Source organism: Macaca fascicularis, chromosome 3 (genome assembly GCF_037993035.2).
Source record: "Macaca fascicularis isolate 582-1 chromosome 3, T2T-MFA8v1.1".
NCBI classification, from domain to species: domain Eukaryota; kingdom Metazoa; phylum Chordata; class Mammalia; order Primates; family Cercopithecidae; genus Macaca; species Macaca fascicularis.
This window is the reverse complement of record NC_088377.1, coordinates 32,880,895-32,899,368: the sequence shown is the minus strand read 5'-3', so window position 1 is coordinate 32,899,368 and position 18,474 is coordinate 32,880,895. Positions and strand designations below refer to the sequence as shown.

At 37.7% G+C, this 18,474-nt stretch overlaps 1 protein-coding gene across 1 annotated transcript in view; it reads left to right on the top strand.

Moving 5' to 3' along the window:
• The window catches only part of LOC102117110 (multidrug resistance-associated protein 1-like), a 92,616-nt gene that overhangs the window by 54,099 nt on the left and 20,043 nt on the right, over positions 1-18,474 (top strand). The window contains exons 17-18 of the mRNA XM_005548937.5: positions 12,612-12,672; positions 13,213-13,432. Coding sequence (XP_005548994.3) covers positions 12,612-12,672; positions 13,213-13,432 — 281 coding nt within the window. The remainder of the gene's footprint in view (positions 1-12,611; positions 12,673-13,212; positions 13,433-18,474) is intronic.

Below are 18,474 nucleotides of genomic sequence, written 5' to 3'. Positions count from 1 at the left end.
AAAGAAAGAAAGAAAGAAAGAAAGAAAGAAAGAAAGAAAGAAAGAAGGAAGGAAGGAAGGAAGGAAGGAAGGAAGGAAAGAAAGAAAGAAAGAAAGAGAAAGAAAGAAAGAAAAGAAAGAAAGAAAGAAAGAAGAGAAGAAGAAGAAGAAGAAGAAGAAGAAGAAGAGAAGGAGTAGAAAGGAGGGCAGGAAGGAAGAGGGGAGGGAGACAGAATAAAAAGGGTAAAACTTTCGTCCTGATTGGATTTTGTTATATTATGCTTTATTTTTTTTGTAAGTGACTAAAATGAATAATGATTGAAGCAAATTAATCTAATCAGTTATTTCCCCAATGTTTCTTCCCTCAGTAGCCTAAACAGAAAACCAAAAGATAATAGGAAATAATAGGAATACACAGCTTATAGGTTGGTCGTGGTGGCTCACGCCTGTAATCCCAGCACTTTGGGAGGCTGAGGCAGGTGGATTACCTGAGGTCAGGAATTCAAGACCAGCCTGACCAACATGGTGAAATCCCGTCTCTACTAAAATACAAAAATTAGCCAGGCATGGTGGCATGTGCCTGTAATCCAAGCTATTTGGGAGGCTGAGGTAGGAGAATCGCTTGAACCTGGGAGACAGTGAGCCGAGATCGTGCCACTGCACTCCAGCCTGGGTGACAGAGTAAGATTCTGTCTCAAAAAAAAAAAAAAAAAAGAGAGAGAGATTATAAAATAAGTGCCTAGATCTTGTAATTGCTAAAATTGAGCGTTGTGACAGATTAAAGGGAATCAAGCACTTTAGGATCCAAGAGCTCAGATACTGGCAGTTTTGACCTTGAATGAAAGAATGAGTCTTGAAATAATAATTTTTTTAAGAATTGGATATACCTAAGGATGTGTGGATGATGTAGATGTTACAGGTTGGAGATTTGTGTGCATACCAAATTTAGCTGACTCAGTAGGTAAACTAATAATAAATCATTCCTCCTTGATCATAAAGACCTTGGACTGCTTCTCTTTGTCTGTTATCTTAGTGTTTTTATACTGTCTCATGGCTTTAAATGCTTTCCATACACTAATTTCTCCAAGTTAATCTCTCTAGTCTGGATCTCTTCTTGAACTCCAGGGTTGAACCGGCAACTGACTCTCTCAGCATCTCCCCTTTAATGTCTAAATGACATCTCCAATTTATGTGTCCCACAAAGGATTCTAGATTTTCCTTCACCACACACAAACCTGTCCCACATACGATTTTTTTCCACCTTAGCTAACGGCAATGCTATTCTTCCAGTTGCTCAGTTAAAAAATATCTTGCAGTCATCTTGACCTTTCTTACTCTACATCCAATCTATAATCAAATCCCATTGGCTCGATCTTCAAAATATATCCAATAATCCAGAATTCACCCACCACTCATTACCTTCATAGCTGTCCCCTTTGTCCGATCACGATTATTTTTCACTTGCCATTATTGTAACTGCCTGCTTACAGGCCTTCCTGCTGCCATCTTACCCCATACAGGCTATTTGCAACATAGTATACAGAGACTCTCTTTTATAAATGCAAGTCAGAGAATATTGGTTTTCTGCCCAAAACTTTCAAAACATTCACCTCTCAGAGAAAAATCTGAGGTCCTTACACTGACTTGTAAAGCCCTATAGGACCTGGACCTGTTTACCATTCTGATCTCAGAACCCTAGGAAGTTCACCCTTCATTACTCTGTCCAGCAACGCTGACCGTTTTCTGTTCCTGGGATAGCCAGGCATGCCCCTACTTCAAGGTCTTGCGTTTCTGATTCACTGCATGAAGTATACTTTGTTCAGATAACCATATGGCTTGCACATCCACCTTCTGTTGGTGTTTGCTTAAATGTTGGCTCATCAATGAAGACTTGCTTATCCACCCTATTTCATATCTCAACACTTCCTACTCCTTTCCCAGCTTTACTTTGTCATACGTCTTATTAATTTCCATAAAATTGGGAAATTTACTTGTTTATTTTTTATTTTGTCTTCCTCCTAACTCTATATTATAAGGTTTTATAAGGCCAGGATTTTTTGTTATTTGTTCCATTGCCATCAGCTAGAACACCGAATGGCACATATATAAGTATTTGTTGAATGGGTGGATAAATAACTAGAGACTGAAAGAACACTGAAAAGTTTTCTGATCCATCATTTCTTTTATTTTTTGGCCACTGAGACTTAATATATTTCATTTAAATGAGTATAATCTTTTAAGAGTCTCTAAGAAAAGATAATCCAGAAGCAATGAAACATACTTTGAAATCCATTTGCTTTGGGGTATACATATCTCTGAATCCTAAGGAGCATATCTGCCCTTGTATAGTGTCACTGTGCACTCATTAAATAACTTAAGAAAAGCTTAACATGTAAAAATTAATCAATATTTTTGTAAACTTAATCATTTCCTTTCCCCTACAGTAAATCAATTTTCCTTATTTATATAATCACTGTTAATATAATATCTAAATTGAACCCTTGAAGTTTCTGTAAACCAATTTTGGGAAATCATTCCTTCTTTTTCTCCCTAAAAAAAGAATTCCAGTCCCTATAAATATTTGTTTACAAAATTGTTTTTAAAAAAAAATCTAAGTTGCATCAGCTCAAATAAAGAATTCCGCAGAGCATGGTGCTGCACGCCTATAGTTCCAGCTACTCAGGGGCCAAACTGGGAGGATCCATTGAGCTCAGGAGTTTGAAACCAGCCTGGGCAACATAGCAAGACTCTTGTCTCAAAAAAAAAGGAAAAGGAGGAAGAGAAGAAAGGAAGAAGAAAGAAACAGAGAGAGAGAGGAAGGAAGGAAGGAAGGAAGGAAGGAAGGAAGGAAGGAAGGAAGGAAGGGAGGAAGGAAGGAGAAAAAAGAAAGAAGAAGGAGGAGCAGGAGGAGAAGGAGGAGGAGGAGGGAAGGAAGGAAGGAAGGAAAGAGAGAGAGAAAGAAAGAAAGAGAGAAAGGAAGGAAAGAAAGAAAGAAAGAAAGAAAGAAAGAAAGAAAGAAAGAAAGAAAGAAAGAAAGAAAGAAAGAAAGAAAGAGAAAGAAAGAAAGAAAGAAAGGAAGAAAGAAAGTTGGTCCAGGGCAAGATGACCAGATGACCGAACAGGAACAGCTCTGGTCTGCAGCTCCCAGTGAGACAAACGCAGAAGGCAGGTGATGTCTGCATTTCCAACTGAGGTACCTGGCTCATCTCACTGGGACTGGTTAGACAGTGGGTCCAGCCCACAGAGGGCACGCAGAAGCAGGGTAGGGCACTGCCTTACCTGGGAAGTGCAAGGGGTCTGGGAACTCCCTCCCCTAGCCAAGGGAAGCCATGAGGGACTGTGCCATGAGGAATAGTGCACTCCAGCCCAGATACTACGCTTTTCCCATGGTTTTCACAATCCACAGACGAGGAGATTCTCTCAGGTGCCTACACCATGAGGGCCCTGGGTTTTAAGCACAAACCTGAGCAGCCATTTGGGCAGACATCCAGTTAGCTGCAGGAGGTTTATTTTATGTATGTATGTATGTATGTATGTATGTATGTATGTATGTATTTTGTACACCAGTGGTGCCTGGAACACCATCAAGACAGAACTGTTCCCTTCCCTGGAAAGGGGGCTGAAGCCAGGAAGCTGAGCGGTCTTGCTCAGCAGATCCCACTTCCATGGAGCCCAGCAAGCTAAGATCCACTGGCTTGAAACTCTCAACTGCCAGCACAGCAGTCTGAAGTTGACCTGGGATACTTGAGCTTGGTGGGAGGAAGAGCTTCTGCCATTACTGAGGCTTGAGTAGGCAGTGTCCCCTCATAGTGTAAACAAAGCTGTGGGGAAGTTCAACTGGGAGGAACCCACCTCAGGGCTACAAAGTCATTGTAGCCAGACTGCCTCTCTAGATTCCTCCTCTCTGAGCAGGGCATCTCTGAAAGAAAGGCAGCAGCCCCAGTCAGGGACTTACAAATAAAACTCCCATCTCCCCGGGACAGAGCACCTGGGGGAAGGGGCAGCTGTGGGTGCAGCTTCAGCAGACTTAAACGTTCCTGCCTGTCAGCTCTGAAGATCTCCCAGCACAGTGCTCAAGCTCTACTAAGGGACAGACTGCCTCCTCAAGTGGGTCCCTGACCCCCGTGCCTCCTGACTGGGAGACACCTTCCAGCAGGAGTCGACAGACACCTCATATAGGAGAGCTCTGGCTGGCATCTGGCAGGTCCCCCTCTGGGACAAAGCTTCCAGAGAAAGGAGCAGGCAGCAGTCTTTGCTGTTCTGCAGCCTCTGCTGGTGATACCCAGTCAAACAGGGTCTGGAGTGGACCGCCAGCAAACTCCAGTGGACCTGCGGAAGAGGGGCCCGGCTGTTAGAAGGAAAGCTAACAAACAGAAAGCAATAACATCAACATCAACCAAAAGGATGTCCACACAAAAACCCCATCCAAAGGTCATTAGCATCAAAGATCAAATGTAGATAAATCCACGAAGATGAGGATAAAACATCACAAAAAGGCTGAAAATTCCAAAAACCAGAATTCCTCTTCCCCTCCAAAGGATCACAACTCCTTGCCAGCAAGGGAACAAAACTGGATGGAAAATGAGTTTGAGGAATTGACAGAAGTAGGCTTCAGAAGGTGGGTAAAATAACAAACTCCTCCGAGCTAAAGGAGCATGTTCTAACCCAGTGCAAGGAAGCTAAGAACCTTGATAAAAGGTTACAGGAACTGCTAACTAGAATAAACAGTTTAGAGAAAAATATAAATGACCTGATGGAGCTGAAAAACACTCCATGAAGCATACACAAGTATCAATAGCCAAATTCATCAAGCGGAAGAAAGGATATCAGAGGATGATCAACTTAATGAAGTAAAGCATGAAGACAAGATTAGAGAAAAAAGAATGAAAATGAATAAACAAAGCCTCCAAGAAATATGAGACTATGTGAAAAGACCAAACCTATTTTTGTTTGGTTTACCTAAAAGTAATGAGGAGAATGGAACCAAGTTGGAAAACACACTTCAGGATATTATCCAAGAGAACTTCCCCAACCTAGCAGGACAGGCCAACATGCAAATTCATGAAATGTGGAGAATGCCACAAAGATACTCCTCAAGAAGAGTGACACCAAGACACATAATCATCAGATTCACCAAGGGTGAAAGAAGGAAAAAACGTTAAGGGCAGTCAGAGAGAAAGTTCAGGTTACTCACAAAGGGAAGGCCATCGGACTACCAGCACATCTCTCTGCAGAAACCCTACAATCCAGAAGAGAGTGGGGGCCAAAATTCAACACTCTTAAATAAAAGAATTTTCCACCCAGAATTTCATATCCAGCCAAACTAAGCTTCATAAGTGAAGGAGAAATAAAATCCTTTACAGACAAGCAAATGCTGAGGGATTTTGTCACCACCAGGCCTACCTTACAAGAGCTCCTGAAGGAAGCACTAAATATTCAAAGGAAAAACTGATACCAGCCACTGCAAAAACATACCAAAATGTAAAGACCATCAACACTATAAAGAAATTGCATCAACTAATGTGTAAAATAATCAACTAGCATCATAATGACAGGATCAAATTCACACATAAAAATATTAACCTTAAATGTAAATGGGTTAAATACCCCAATTAAAAGACACAGACTGGCAAACTGATTAAAGAGTCAAGACCCATTGGGGTGCTGTATTCAGGAGACCCATCTCATGTGCAAAGACACACATAGGCTCAAAATAAAGGGATGAAGGAATATTTACCAAGCAAATGGAAAGCCAAAAAAAAAAGGAGGGGTTGCCATTCCTAGTCCCTGATAAAACAGACTTTAAACCAACAAATATCAAGATCAAAAAAGACAAACAAGGACATTACATAATGGTAAAGGGAGCAATGCAACAAGAAGAGCTAACTATCCTAACTATATATGCACCTAATACAGGAGCACCCAGATTCATAAGTCTCAAGTCAAGTTCTTAGAGGCCTACCAAGAGACTTAGACTCCCACACAGTAATAGTGGGAGACTTTAACACCCCACTGTCAATATTAGACAGATCAATGAGACGGAAAATTAACAAGAATATTCAGGACTTTAGCTCAGCCCTGGACCAACTGGACCTATTAGACATCTATAGAACTCTCTACCCCAAATCAACAGAATATACATTCTTCTCAGCACCACATCACACTTCTTCTAAAATTGACCACATAATTGGAAGTAAAACACTCCTAAGCAAATGCAAAAGAATGGAAATCATAACAGTCTCTCAGACCACAATGCAATCAAATTAGAACTCAGGATTAAGAAACTCACTCAAAACAGTAGAACTACATGAAAACCGAATAACCTGCTCCCGAATGACTACTGGGTAAGTAGCGATATTAAGGTAGAAATAAATAAGTTCTTTGAAATCAATGAGAACAAAGACAAAACATACCAGAATCTCTGGGACACAGCTAAAGCAGTGTTTACAGGGAAATTTATAGTGCTAAATGCCAACAGGAGAAAGTGGGAAAGATCTAAAATTGACACCCTAACATCACAATTAAAAGAACTGCAGAAGCAAGAACAAACAAATTCAAAAGCTGGCAGAAGACAAGAAATAAGTAAGATCAGAGCAGAAATGAAGGAGATAGAGACACAAAAAACCCTTTTAAAAAATCAGTGAATCCAGGAGCTAGTTTTTTGAAAAGATTAACAAAATAGATAAACCTCTAGCTAGACTAATAAAGAAGAAAAGAGAGAAGAATCAAATAGGTCCAATAAAAAATGATAAAGGTAATACCACGACTGATCCCACTGAAATACAAATTACCATCAGAGAATACTATGCAAAACACCTCTATGCAAATAAACTAGAAAATCTAGAAGAAATGGATAAATTCCTGGACACATACACCCTCCCAAGACAAAACCAGGAAGAAGTCAAATCCCTGAATAGGCCAATAACAAGTTCTGAAATTGAGGCAGTGATTAATAGCCTACCAACCAATAAAAGCCCAGGACCAGACGGATTCACAGCCAAGCTCTACCAGAAGTACAAAGAGGAGTTGGCATCACTCCTTGTGAAACTATTCCAAACAATGGAAAAAGAGGGAATCCTCCCTACCTCATTTTATGAGGCCAGCATCATCTTGATACCAAAGTCTGGCAGAGACACAACAAAAAAGAAAAATTCAGGGAAATATCCCTGATGAACATAATGTGAAAACCCTCAATAAAATACTGGGAAACCAAATCCAGCACCACATCAAAAAGCTTATCCACCATGATCAAGTTGGCTTCATCCCTGGGATGCAAGGCTGGTTCAACATACGCAAATTAATAAACATAATCCATCACATAAAGAGAAACAATGACAAAAACCACATGATTATCTCAATAGATGCAGAAAAGGCCTTCAATAAAATTCAACAGTTCTTCATGCTAAAAACACTCAATAAACTAGGTATTGATGGAACATATCTCAAAATAATAAGAGCTATTTATGACAAACGCACAGCCAATATACTGACTGGGCAAAAGTTGGAAGCATTCCCTTTGAAAACTGGCATAAGACAAGGATGCCCTCTCTCACCACTCCTATTCAACATAGTATTGGAAGTTCTGGCCAGGGCAATCAGGCAACAGAAAGAAATAAAGGGTATCAAATTGGAAGAGAGGAAGTCAAATTGTCTCTGTTTGCAGAAGACGTGATTGTATATTTAGAAAACTCCATCGTCTCAGCCCCAAAACTCCTTAAGCTGATAAGCAACTTCAACGAAGTCTCAGGATACAAAATCAATGTGCACAAATCACAAGCATTCCTATACATCAATAATAGACAAACAGAGAGCCAAATCATGAGTGAACTCCCATTCACAATTGCTACAAAGCAAATAAAATACCTAGGAATACAACTTACAAGGCATGTGAAGGACCTCTTCAAGGAGAACTACAAACCATTGCTCAAGGAAATAAGAGAAGATACAAACAAATGGAAAAATATTCCATGCCCATGGATAGGAAGAATCAGTATCATGAAAATGGCCATACTGTCCAAGTAATTTATAGATTCAATGCTATCCCCATCAAGCTACCATTGACATTTTTCATAGAATTAGAAAAAACTACTTTAAATTTCATATGGAACCAAAAAAGAGCCCGTATAGCCAAGACAGTCCTAAGCAAAAAGAACAAAGCTGGAGGCATCACTCTACCTGACTTCATACTACAAGGTCACAGTAACCAAAACAGCATATAAAGACCATGGAACAGAACAGAGTCCTCAGAAATAACACCACATGTCTACAACCATCTGATCTTTTACAAACCTGACAAAAACAAGCAATGGGGAAAGGATTCCCTATTTAAGAAATGGTGTTGGGAAAACTGGCTAGCCGTATGCAGAAAGCTGAAACTGGACCCCTTCCTTACACTTTATACAAAAATTAACTCAAGTTGGATTAAAGACTTAAACATAAGACCTAAAACCATAAATACCCTAGAAGAAAACCTAGGCAACACCATTCAGGACATAGGCGTGGGCAAAGACTTCATGAGTAAAACACCAAAAGCAATGTCAACAAAAGCCAAAATTGACAAATGGAATCTAAGAAGAAGAAAGAATGAAAGAGAGAGAGAGAGGGAGAAAGAAAGAAAGAAAGAAAGAAAGAAAGAAAGAAAGAAAGAAAGAAAGAAAGGAAGGAAGGAAGGAAGGAAGGAAGGAAGGAAGGAAGGAAGGAAGGAAGGAAGGAAGGAAGGAAGGAAGGAAAGAAGGAAGGAAGGAAACGATGGAGGGAGGGAGGGAGGGAAGCGGGGAGGGAGGAAAGAATACTTTGGGAAGATCACCTCAGGTCCAATATGTCATATTTTTATCAACACAACCCAGAGTGAAGTTTTTAAAGAATGCACTAAATTTTTCAAATAAGAAATTTCAAACGACTAAATAAATCACATTTTATCTAATGTTTGAGAAGCCTATTATAATTTTTCCAATTAATTGGCTATACTAGTGTATTATTTTCTATTCTCCCTTTCATTTTTTATCTGCTTTACTGTTTGGTAAGATAATATCACATAGAGAGAGTTTTCCTGACTTTTCACTCTAAATTTCTATTCTTTTCGAATTCTCCAATCATTTCCAATTAGTGCAGAATTAAGACAGATTAAGGATTGGGGCCGGGCGTGGTGGCTTATGCCTGTAATCCCAACGCTTTGGGAGATCACTTGAGGTCAGGAGCTCGAGACTAGCCTGGCCTACATGGGGAAACCCCGTCTCTACTAAAAATACAAAAATTAGCCAGGTGTGGTGGCGTTTGCCTGTAGTCCCAGCTACTCCAGAGGCTGAAGCAGGAGAATCGCTTGAATCTGGGAGGCAGAGGTTGCAGTTAGCTGAGACTGTGCCACTGCATTCCAGCCTGGGTGACAGAGTGAGACTCTGTCCACACACACACACACACACACACACACACACACACAGAGTGGGATTGGAAGATACAAGCCGGCAGGAACTTTTCAACAAATAGAGGCTGTCTGTAATGGGATCTACTAAAATAGAATATAATAAGTCTTTCTCATGAAAAGGTTCATGGGAAAACTGTCTAGTTGCCTATCAGGAGTATGTTGAAAAGGAGGGGTAGGGGGGTTGGACCAAATAATTTCTGAAAAATTTTCTCTCAAAGTTTAAGAATTAGAGTTAGTTTAATGACATTATTTTTCCAGCAGGACTAAAATATTTATTTCAAACTGTTTCCACATTTTTTTCTAAATTTATATTATGCCTATTAATTACTTTCTTAAATCTCTATCACTGTCTTCCCTGAATAAAATAAACTGGAAATTTTATTTTACTACCTAGGTTGCCCCCTTTTGTCTTTCATGCGCAACACTGAATCACTTTTGTCTTCCCATATGTACTCCAAACTTTTTAATTTCGTGCTTAGATCGGAGGCAATGGTTTCAACATGTTGATTTTACATATTTTATACAAAATATGTAAATAGATATTGTGCGAATTTTCTGGAGAATTTCTCAAGGACAGAACAAGACTCATGTTTAAAATTTCTCTACTAGAATTAAATAGTTTCTCTTTTAAAAAATTCAAATAAAACCTGTTATTCACAACAAAGTGCCTAGAACCAAATGCAGGGTTTTTTTGTGTGTGAAAAAATGATGAATAACATTTTCATTTGAAAATCAATAGTATCCAATAAATTACTGGTTTTTGTTAGTTATATCTAATTAGGAAGGCTTAATTCCCTTTTAACCGTTGGATTTCATAGCATTTTATGTTCAGCTACATTAAGAATTAATTTTTGGCTTGGTACCAATGCTAAATTTGCTTATCCAAACAGAAGCCAGGCCAACAGCTTGAAGGATGAAGACAATAATTAACCCAAATCATACACCAGGAGCTATTCCAATGAAAGTGTCCATTAAATAGTGTGTCTTTCTCTGATGCTGAGGCTGATCCTGCAAAGGACATGCACTGCAACCTCCCACAGAATGTTTCTGAATACTAGTGCCAGAGATAGGATGGGAAGAACTACCAGGCTGCCCAAATAAGGCGTTTCTTATTCTGAAAATTACAGTGGAAACCATGAAGAAACAGGGGTTTATCATAATCTGCTGAGAGGTGTGTACATCAGTTCAGCATTTCTAGAGGTCAGTTTAACAGGAGATGCATCAAATGACTTGTAATTGATCACGTCGCATGTTACTGCGTATGGGAATCTAGTACAAGAGGCAATAAAAGACCTATGAAAAGAATGGTCATTATAGCAATAAAGTAGGAAAAAAACTGCAACCAGTATAAGCACTGACTTTGTTACATAAATCATATCATGGTAAAATGATAAAATATTATGTTATATTATAAAATATAATGGTGTTGTAGAAGAATATGTTTTTTATAAATTGAGTTACAAATGTGTAATTTTCTTTAAAAGTGTGAACTGGTTATACAGCAATATTATCAATATTAATACTGACAATCATTAATAATTATAATATTGAAATATAATATCAATATAAGATAAGAGCAATAGTAATATAAGATATATCTATTATACACATTATATAATATAATATAAGAGCAACATTAAAATATTATCATACCACACACAAATAGAGGCAAGACTACTGAAATATTCACAAGCATGTTAGCACAGATTGTCTCTGAAATGTAGGATTGTAAATCTTTTCTTCTGCTTCTTTTCCTCTTCTCCCTCTATCTTTTATCCTTTTCTTCCTCCTTCTCCTCCTCCTCCCTACTTCTCACTTTTCTTCTTGCTGCTTGTTATTTTCTAAATACTTATCCAATAATATGATTCCAGAAATATTTAGAAGATGAAATTGACAAATACTTGGTGAATAGATGGAAATGTCCTATGATCAAGACAGAGAAAGTGTTGTGGCTCCTTGTAAAGCTAGAGAAAACATTAGGGGAGATAGGAAAATAACTGGCTCAGTTAAGGTTGTGTATGATAGAAACAAGCAAAGTTTGCATGAAATGATAATCACGGAGAATGCAGGGAAAAGAGAGAGAATATAGGTTTGCCTGGGACTAAGGAATTCCCTAGAAGTTGGATAGTCAATGCTAAAACCAGGTAAATCCCAGGTAAAGCAGGATCATTGATTATCCAAGAGAGCAAAGATTATAGAAGGCTAGACTTGGGAATCTAAGTAAAATAAAAACCAAATGAAGTGAGAATGACTGAATTACTGAATTGAAAACTTATAAATAGAAGAGGTTATGATCAGAGATTGAAATACTTACAGGTGGGTTTTCAGAGATGGGTTAGTTCTAAGTAATAAGATTCATGGTTTAAGGTCATGAAAGTTGATGGCAAAAGTGGGGTACACATGCAGGACCTGGAGCTATGAAGACCATGAAGCTGGAAAAGAGAGCGAGTTTAATACAGCTTTTCATGTAATCTGTGACATTACCCAGGGTGGTGGCAGAACAAAATGAGAAGAGTAACCCTGATGTTAGTTCATCTTCTGAGATACCAAGAAGTTAGTAGACGCCAGTCTAGGCTAGGATGAGAAGGGATAGAGTATGGTACAGCCAGATGGCATTAATTTAAATGCTCTAAAGACTTGATTCAAGTTTAAAGGATAATTATTTAGAAGAAGCAGTTAAAAATAGACCACATGGGCCGGGCGCGGTGGCTCAAGCCTGTAATCCCAGCACTTTGGGAGGCCGAGACGGGCGGATCATGAGGTCGGGAGATCAAAACCATCCTGGCTAACCCGGTGAAACCCCGTCTCTACTAAAAAATTCAAAAAACTAGCCGGGCGAGGTGGCGGGCGCCTGTAGTCTCAGCTGCTCCGGAGCCTGAGGCAGGAGAATGGCGTGAACCCGGGAGGCGGAGCTTGCAGTGAGCTGAGATCCGGGAACTGCACCCCAGCCTGGGCGACAGAGCGAGACTCTGTCTCAAAAAAAAAAAAAAATAGACCACATGCGCTGGCCCTAAATTATGTGGGTTATGGTAGAATGAACAGTCTCCCTTTGATAAGACCAAAAAGATGCAAAGTTATTATCAGGGAAAACCAAGTTGCTGTTAGGGTAAGGGAGTAGAGAAAGATGCAACAAAATGGTTAAAAATGTATAATTTTTTTACGTTAGTTTCATCTAAAACCTAAAAAGCAAAACATTGTCTTGCTTTATCAGGCCCTCATTGGATCAAGGAAAACAGTTCTCAATGAAAAAAGAAAAGATCCCTGTTGGTGGGGTAAGCACCAGAAGAACTAATGTTATTTGCTATTAACCACCTAAACATAAAAGTTTACCTTGCATTATTGATAAATACTATAGATTTCTCATTTAATTTGAGGATAATTGCTATATAATAGCTTGAGGAAGTTGTATGAAATGGAATTGTTGGTGATTGGTTAGGATTACATGTTATTTAGTTATGTATATTCTTTTTCACTAATGATAACAACTAACATTAATTGAGCTTTTAAGGGTTCAGTACTGTGCTTGACACTCTACATATACTTATAAAGTGATTACTGTTATTCTAATTAACAGGTGATCCATCTGAGAATTACAGGTGTTAGTGACTTGATCAAGATCACAAAGCTTAGGAAACATCAGAATAGGGTTTAAATCGAGGTGTGACTTTAAAGTACATCTTTGAAATCCTATATCATACTATGTATTTAATTGATGCTAATCAGAAACTATCAGTAAGGGAACTTATTCAGAAATGGCCTGTCATGTTCCTGTATCTCTTGGTAATCTAATTTTATATCAATTTTGCCTTTAGGTGAAGTTCTCCATCATTCTGCAGTACCTCCAAGCCTTTGGCTGGCTCTGGGTGTGGCTGACTATGGTCACTTACTTAGGGCAGAATTTGGTGGGCATTGGACAGAATCTATGGCTTAGTGCATGGGCAAAAGAAGCAAAAAACATGAATGACTTCACAGAATGGAAGCAAATAAGAAGCAATAAACTTAATATCTATGGAATATTGGGATTAATAAAAGGTAAAAGAAAATGTATAGCTGCTTCTCTTTTCTTTTTCTGACCTAATTGATTTAAACACAAACATATGGCACTATGTTATCTCAAATACAATCTGGGCCATAATTTTCAAATATTTGGGGATAACTCAAATGCATATGTTTCCAATTTACCATATTTGAGAGAATAACCCAAAACTTATGGTGTCATCTACCTGGCTCACATTAAATATTATACATAGTTACTTAATCTTGAAAATAACTGTTTAAAAAGGTGCTGTTGTCCTCATTTTACAGCTGAGGAAACTGAGGCTTTTATGTAAAGTCATGAAAGATTCAGAAATGGCCACTCTCTGTATATGTGAAGATTGTGAGTGATGTGAAGATAAACAGGTGTCTGTTAAGGGGTTTAAAGCCTACTGAGCCTAGGTCAGGTGTACAATCAAACTACATGATCAGCATTAAGCACTGTAAAGGTAGTGAAGGAAAATGCTGTGAGAATTCAAAGCAAGGGGAGGCTGTATTGGGTTAACATATTAATGTGATTTCTAAGGAGTACTTGGTAATTGAGGGGAGACTAAAAGGATGAATAGAAGTTTATCAGCTTGAGATCACAGAGAAGGAGAGAGAGTCATAGAGGCAGATAGGAAGGTGTGAGTGAAGACAGGGATATGGAGGTAAGAAGGGATTTGGCAAGAGTGAGGGTGCCAGTTTGAGTGGTCTTCAGGTTATTGGCAGAGAAACATAGGGGAGCTAAAGGTGAGAAGGAAGATTGGAGATATGTCAGAGATGATCACTGGGAAGACAAGTGGAGAATTTTGGAAAATTGATGAAGGAAGTGACACAGTTGGATTTGTATTTCAAAGAATAAATTAGCAGTGATAATAAAAAAATAGGTTTTATTGGAGGGACTAAAGTCAGAGAGACTAGAATGAAGCAGGGGTTGGTAGGAAAAGAATAATCAAGTGTATTTGGGAGTCCAGATGAAAGGTATTCTAGTATAGAAAGATCTCTTATCTGATCCATGACTGTGTCACCCAAAATAACCAATAGGTAAGAAGCAGAAGAGAATTGAATAAATAATGAATGAATGAATGAATGAATGAATGAATGGTCAGAAAGCTACAATTGGATTGGATAAAAGGGATGGATAGGAAAAACATTACAGTGGAAAGACCTAAGAACTGTCCATTTGAGGGTGAGTCAAGAGAGGGCATTCATTAGCCAATCATGCTTTTGAGGTTTAGGTTGGGTAACTGGGAGAGCAATGAGGACAAAAATAAGGAAAACAGGAAATCAGGAAAAAAAATAGGAAACCACTAATTAAACCAGAGCCTTAATTAGTGAAGGAGAGAAATGGTGAGTTCATTGTTGGACACATTTAATGGGAAGTGTCGAGGAATGTTTCCATCTTTTTCTCCAATTGGCAGACTAAAAATGCACATCTGTAAGTTTGGAAATTAGGTTTCTTTATCTGTAAAATGAGGGGCTTAAACTAGATGATTTCTACATTTCTGTCAGATTCTAGCATTCTAGAGCTCTTAGTTCTACACAGGCTTGTAATTATTCTGTAGAGATAATCAATGAACCCACAGGAGTAGATAAGATCACCATGAATGAGGAGTAAGAGCCATGAGGGTGAATGACAGATTCTTGACAAGTGTCCACATAGAGCCGATTAGTGGACTAACCTCACAGAAACTGAACAGAGATAAGTTCCTGATCAGATGATCAGAGGGAGAGAAGGAGATAGAACAACAGACACCATGATGTGAATGCTTGCTCCATGTCTGGAAACCCAGGCATATTTTCATTGTTGAAGTTGAAACAAATGAAAAAGTTTGACTTTTTCTGACCCATAATAATGGCAATTTCCTATGACTTAAGCTAATGCAGTAGTTTATTTAGCACGCATCCTAATGAGGGAGCTTTTACACTCTTTACTTAAACTTTGTTACTTATAGTCTCAGTTTTACCACTTGTATAGATATTGTTTTCTTGATTACATCAGATATGTGTAGTGCATACGTCAAGAGTGCAACAAATGTTAGCTATTATTTAACAATAGAAAAGAGAAGTAATTATGGCAAAGCCCTATGACTGGTAAGTTTTGGAGCTAGATTTGAATCCATGTCCAGCTTACTCCCAAGCCAATGTTCTTAAAAACTAAATTAGCATTTAGATGGACAGTAATGAGATATTCTACAAACACCAGGTTCTATTTCAATAGGTTTGGGAAACTAAGAACTATGTTCCTCCATGAATCTGAAATCTTTTTTCTTTCCTTCATTAAAGGTTTTAAGATAGTCTACAATAAAATGACCCGTTTAATTCTGTTTAACACAATGTTCCTCAAATTTATTTGACCATGATTTTTTTTTCCTTGTGTTGCTCATTAATATCTTGGAGCAACTTGTGTTCCACAGAATATATTTTGAGAAATTCCAAAGTATGAGAATTGCCTTCCAAGAAACAGAAAAGTATGATGTAACAAAAGCAAAAAAAAAAAAAAAAAAAAAAAAATAGTGTTTGAAGTAAATTCTCAGTCGTTCTAAAATGTTACATATCTATTAAAAACAAAGAAAATTAAGAAATAATTCCTGATTATAGTCACGGAAACATCATCAAGAGAGAAATGGAAAAAGAATATAGATTGTAGGTGATTAAACAATTGTTTGGAAAATTCAAAAGTATACTACAACTAAAGGGAAGGTTTTTTTAGAGATAATTTCTTGTGTTTGTATCAAGAGAAACAGGCACCTAGAGAGAGACTGATAGTAATTCAAATAAGAAAATAACAGAGCCATCTATGTGGAAGTTGTTACATCTTCATATTCATATCCATATGGGAAAACAGAGAGAGATGCATGATTTTGGTAATGGAAAAGTCAGATAAAACAAAAACTATGAAACTTAGAGACTTGCTTCTCTTTTCTGCTCTCTTATCTTATTTTCACTGTCTGGCCATAGTACTGTTTGTAACTGTCTCCATTTAAAAATAAGCAGATATTGTGAGACAAATTTATGTTTGTTCTGTCATTTTGTTAACAGCATTCACTGGGAAAAGAGATGTTAATAACGAAAATGAGATATAAGAATTATCTACAGTATGAAAGAACAGGACCTTACAATTTCTTTGCTTTTGAATCAGTGAGAGTCAGATTTATTGACTTGCAGTTTGCAACTCAATGAGGAAGATATAGATGTAGAGGTCTCAAATTACAGCAAAAGAAACCTCCCTATATACATGAATCTCTGTATCTCTGCATGTCACATATACATATGAAGGCTAAATTCACACCAATTCAGTGAAATTATGTTACAGCTTTAGAGTAGATGTAAGAACCTTTGAAGAACATTTTAAGTGAGTAAATAGCATTTCTATAACATGTAAAGTATGCAACTTTAGTGTCCATAATATTATTTATGTAAAATCTTCATTTTAATTAACTGTCAGTAAATATAGAAAGATTTTATAACCAAAGCAACAGATTATGAACAGTTTTATCGTAAAGGTTTTTTTCCTGATTGGCTTTTGTTTAGAGTGGTCTGCAGTTGTTAGCATATAAATCTTCTCTGATGTATTGCTTCTTCACATTTTTTACATTTAAAAAATTTTTAATTTTTAAGGCTTATTAAGTGCAACTGCAAACTAACGTTTCCATAAGTAAGGTGAGCCTAGAAATAAAAATGTATAATTTCTGGGGTTTTTTTTTGGCAGAACTCAGCTCTCTTATGGAATCTGATTTAATTGACAGCAGGCTGTATTCACTGACATCATCATAGCTCATTTTTATTTTTTGGAACTTTAAAGCATAAACCAAACTTTCACATGTTAATACTAGAGGCCCACTATGAATAATATAGAAGGCTAGCATTCAAACAAAACTGGAGAACTGAAGCTGAAAATGCTACATCCATATTTTATGACAATAATAAAGATCTTACCTCATTTTTTAAAAAAGAAATTGCCCTGAATAGTTTTTTCCCTGAGTCTCAGCGATTTGCTTCAAATTTCTAGGATACTTGGCACATCTCTAATGTATTGTGTTTTATGTCTCACTATTGGGAACTTCCTTTCTCCGATCCAATGTGTAAAATATAGGCACCTTATTTTCAAAGTGTGATGATTAAGGAGCACACTGCTGCTTCCAGTTTAAGAGGGCTAAGTGGTTCATTTACTTTCCTTACCTCCCTAAATTCCACTGAAAGGACAGTGTATAAATATAAAAGGAAAGGTGTTAGAAGACTTCAGAGTAATACATTTCTACATACGGGAATATACCGATAGAAAATGAAGGGTAGAAGAAAACCTGTAGCCAGGAACAGATACTGGAGAAGTTGGAATAGAAGAGGGAGATGTTCAGTTGAGCCATGGAAAAACACTGAACTTATGTTCACAGGTACAGAGAGAAGAATTGAGTTTCATGGAAGTAATCAATGTAATTCATTAGAACATTGTTCTGATGGCTCATCAGCCTCTTTTAGAAAAACACTGCCACCACCACCAATGTATACAGCCACTGTGATAGAAACAGTCAATGGAAACTAGAAAACTGATGTTTAAAGAGGAAATGAGGATTTCTAGCATGTGTGACATACGTAGAAGAAAGCCTCCTTATTGTGGCTTTTGGAGAAGCCTCAGCCAACGTGCCTTGCATCCCAGTATGAAGGCTTTCAGGGTCGTACCTTCCCACTTAAACAGAACTTGAAGCAAACTCTTCCACTCAGGGGAGAGAAATATTGGGAGAAATTAATGTATGCAACGGCAGAAGAAAGCCACATCAGGTACCTATATTAATTAACCACGTCTTTGTTTCGTAGTTTTAAACTGATAATGTCCATCCAGGGCATACTTCACTCAAACCAACAGCATCAATAAAAGTCAACAAACACAGCAGTCAGGCTCAGAAGTAAAACAATAATATTTGGAATACAATTAGACTTTCAAAATGTCTAATTACTGCTTTCAGAGATTCAAAATATTGCATCCATAAAGTAAACATAGAATGTGCTAAACTGAGTTCATCCTGAGAACAAGAAAGCTCTTGAAAAATTTAAAGAAT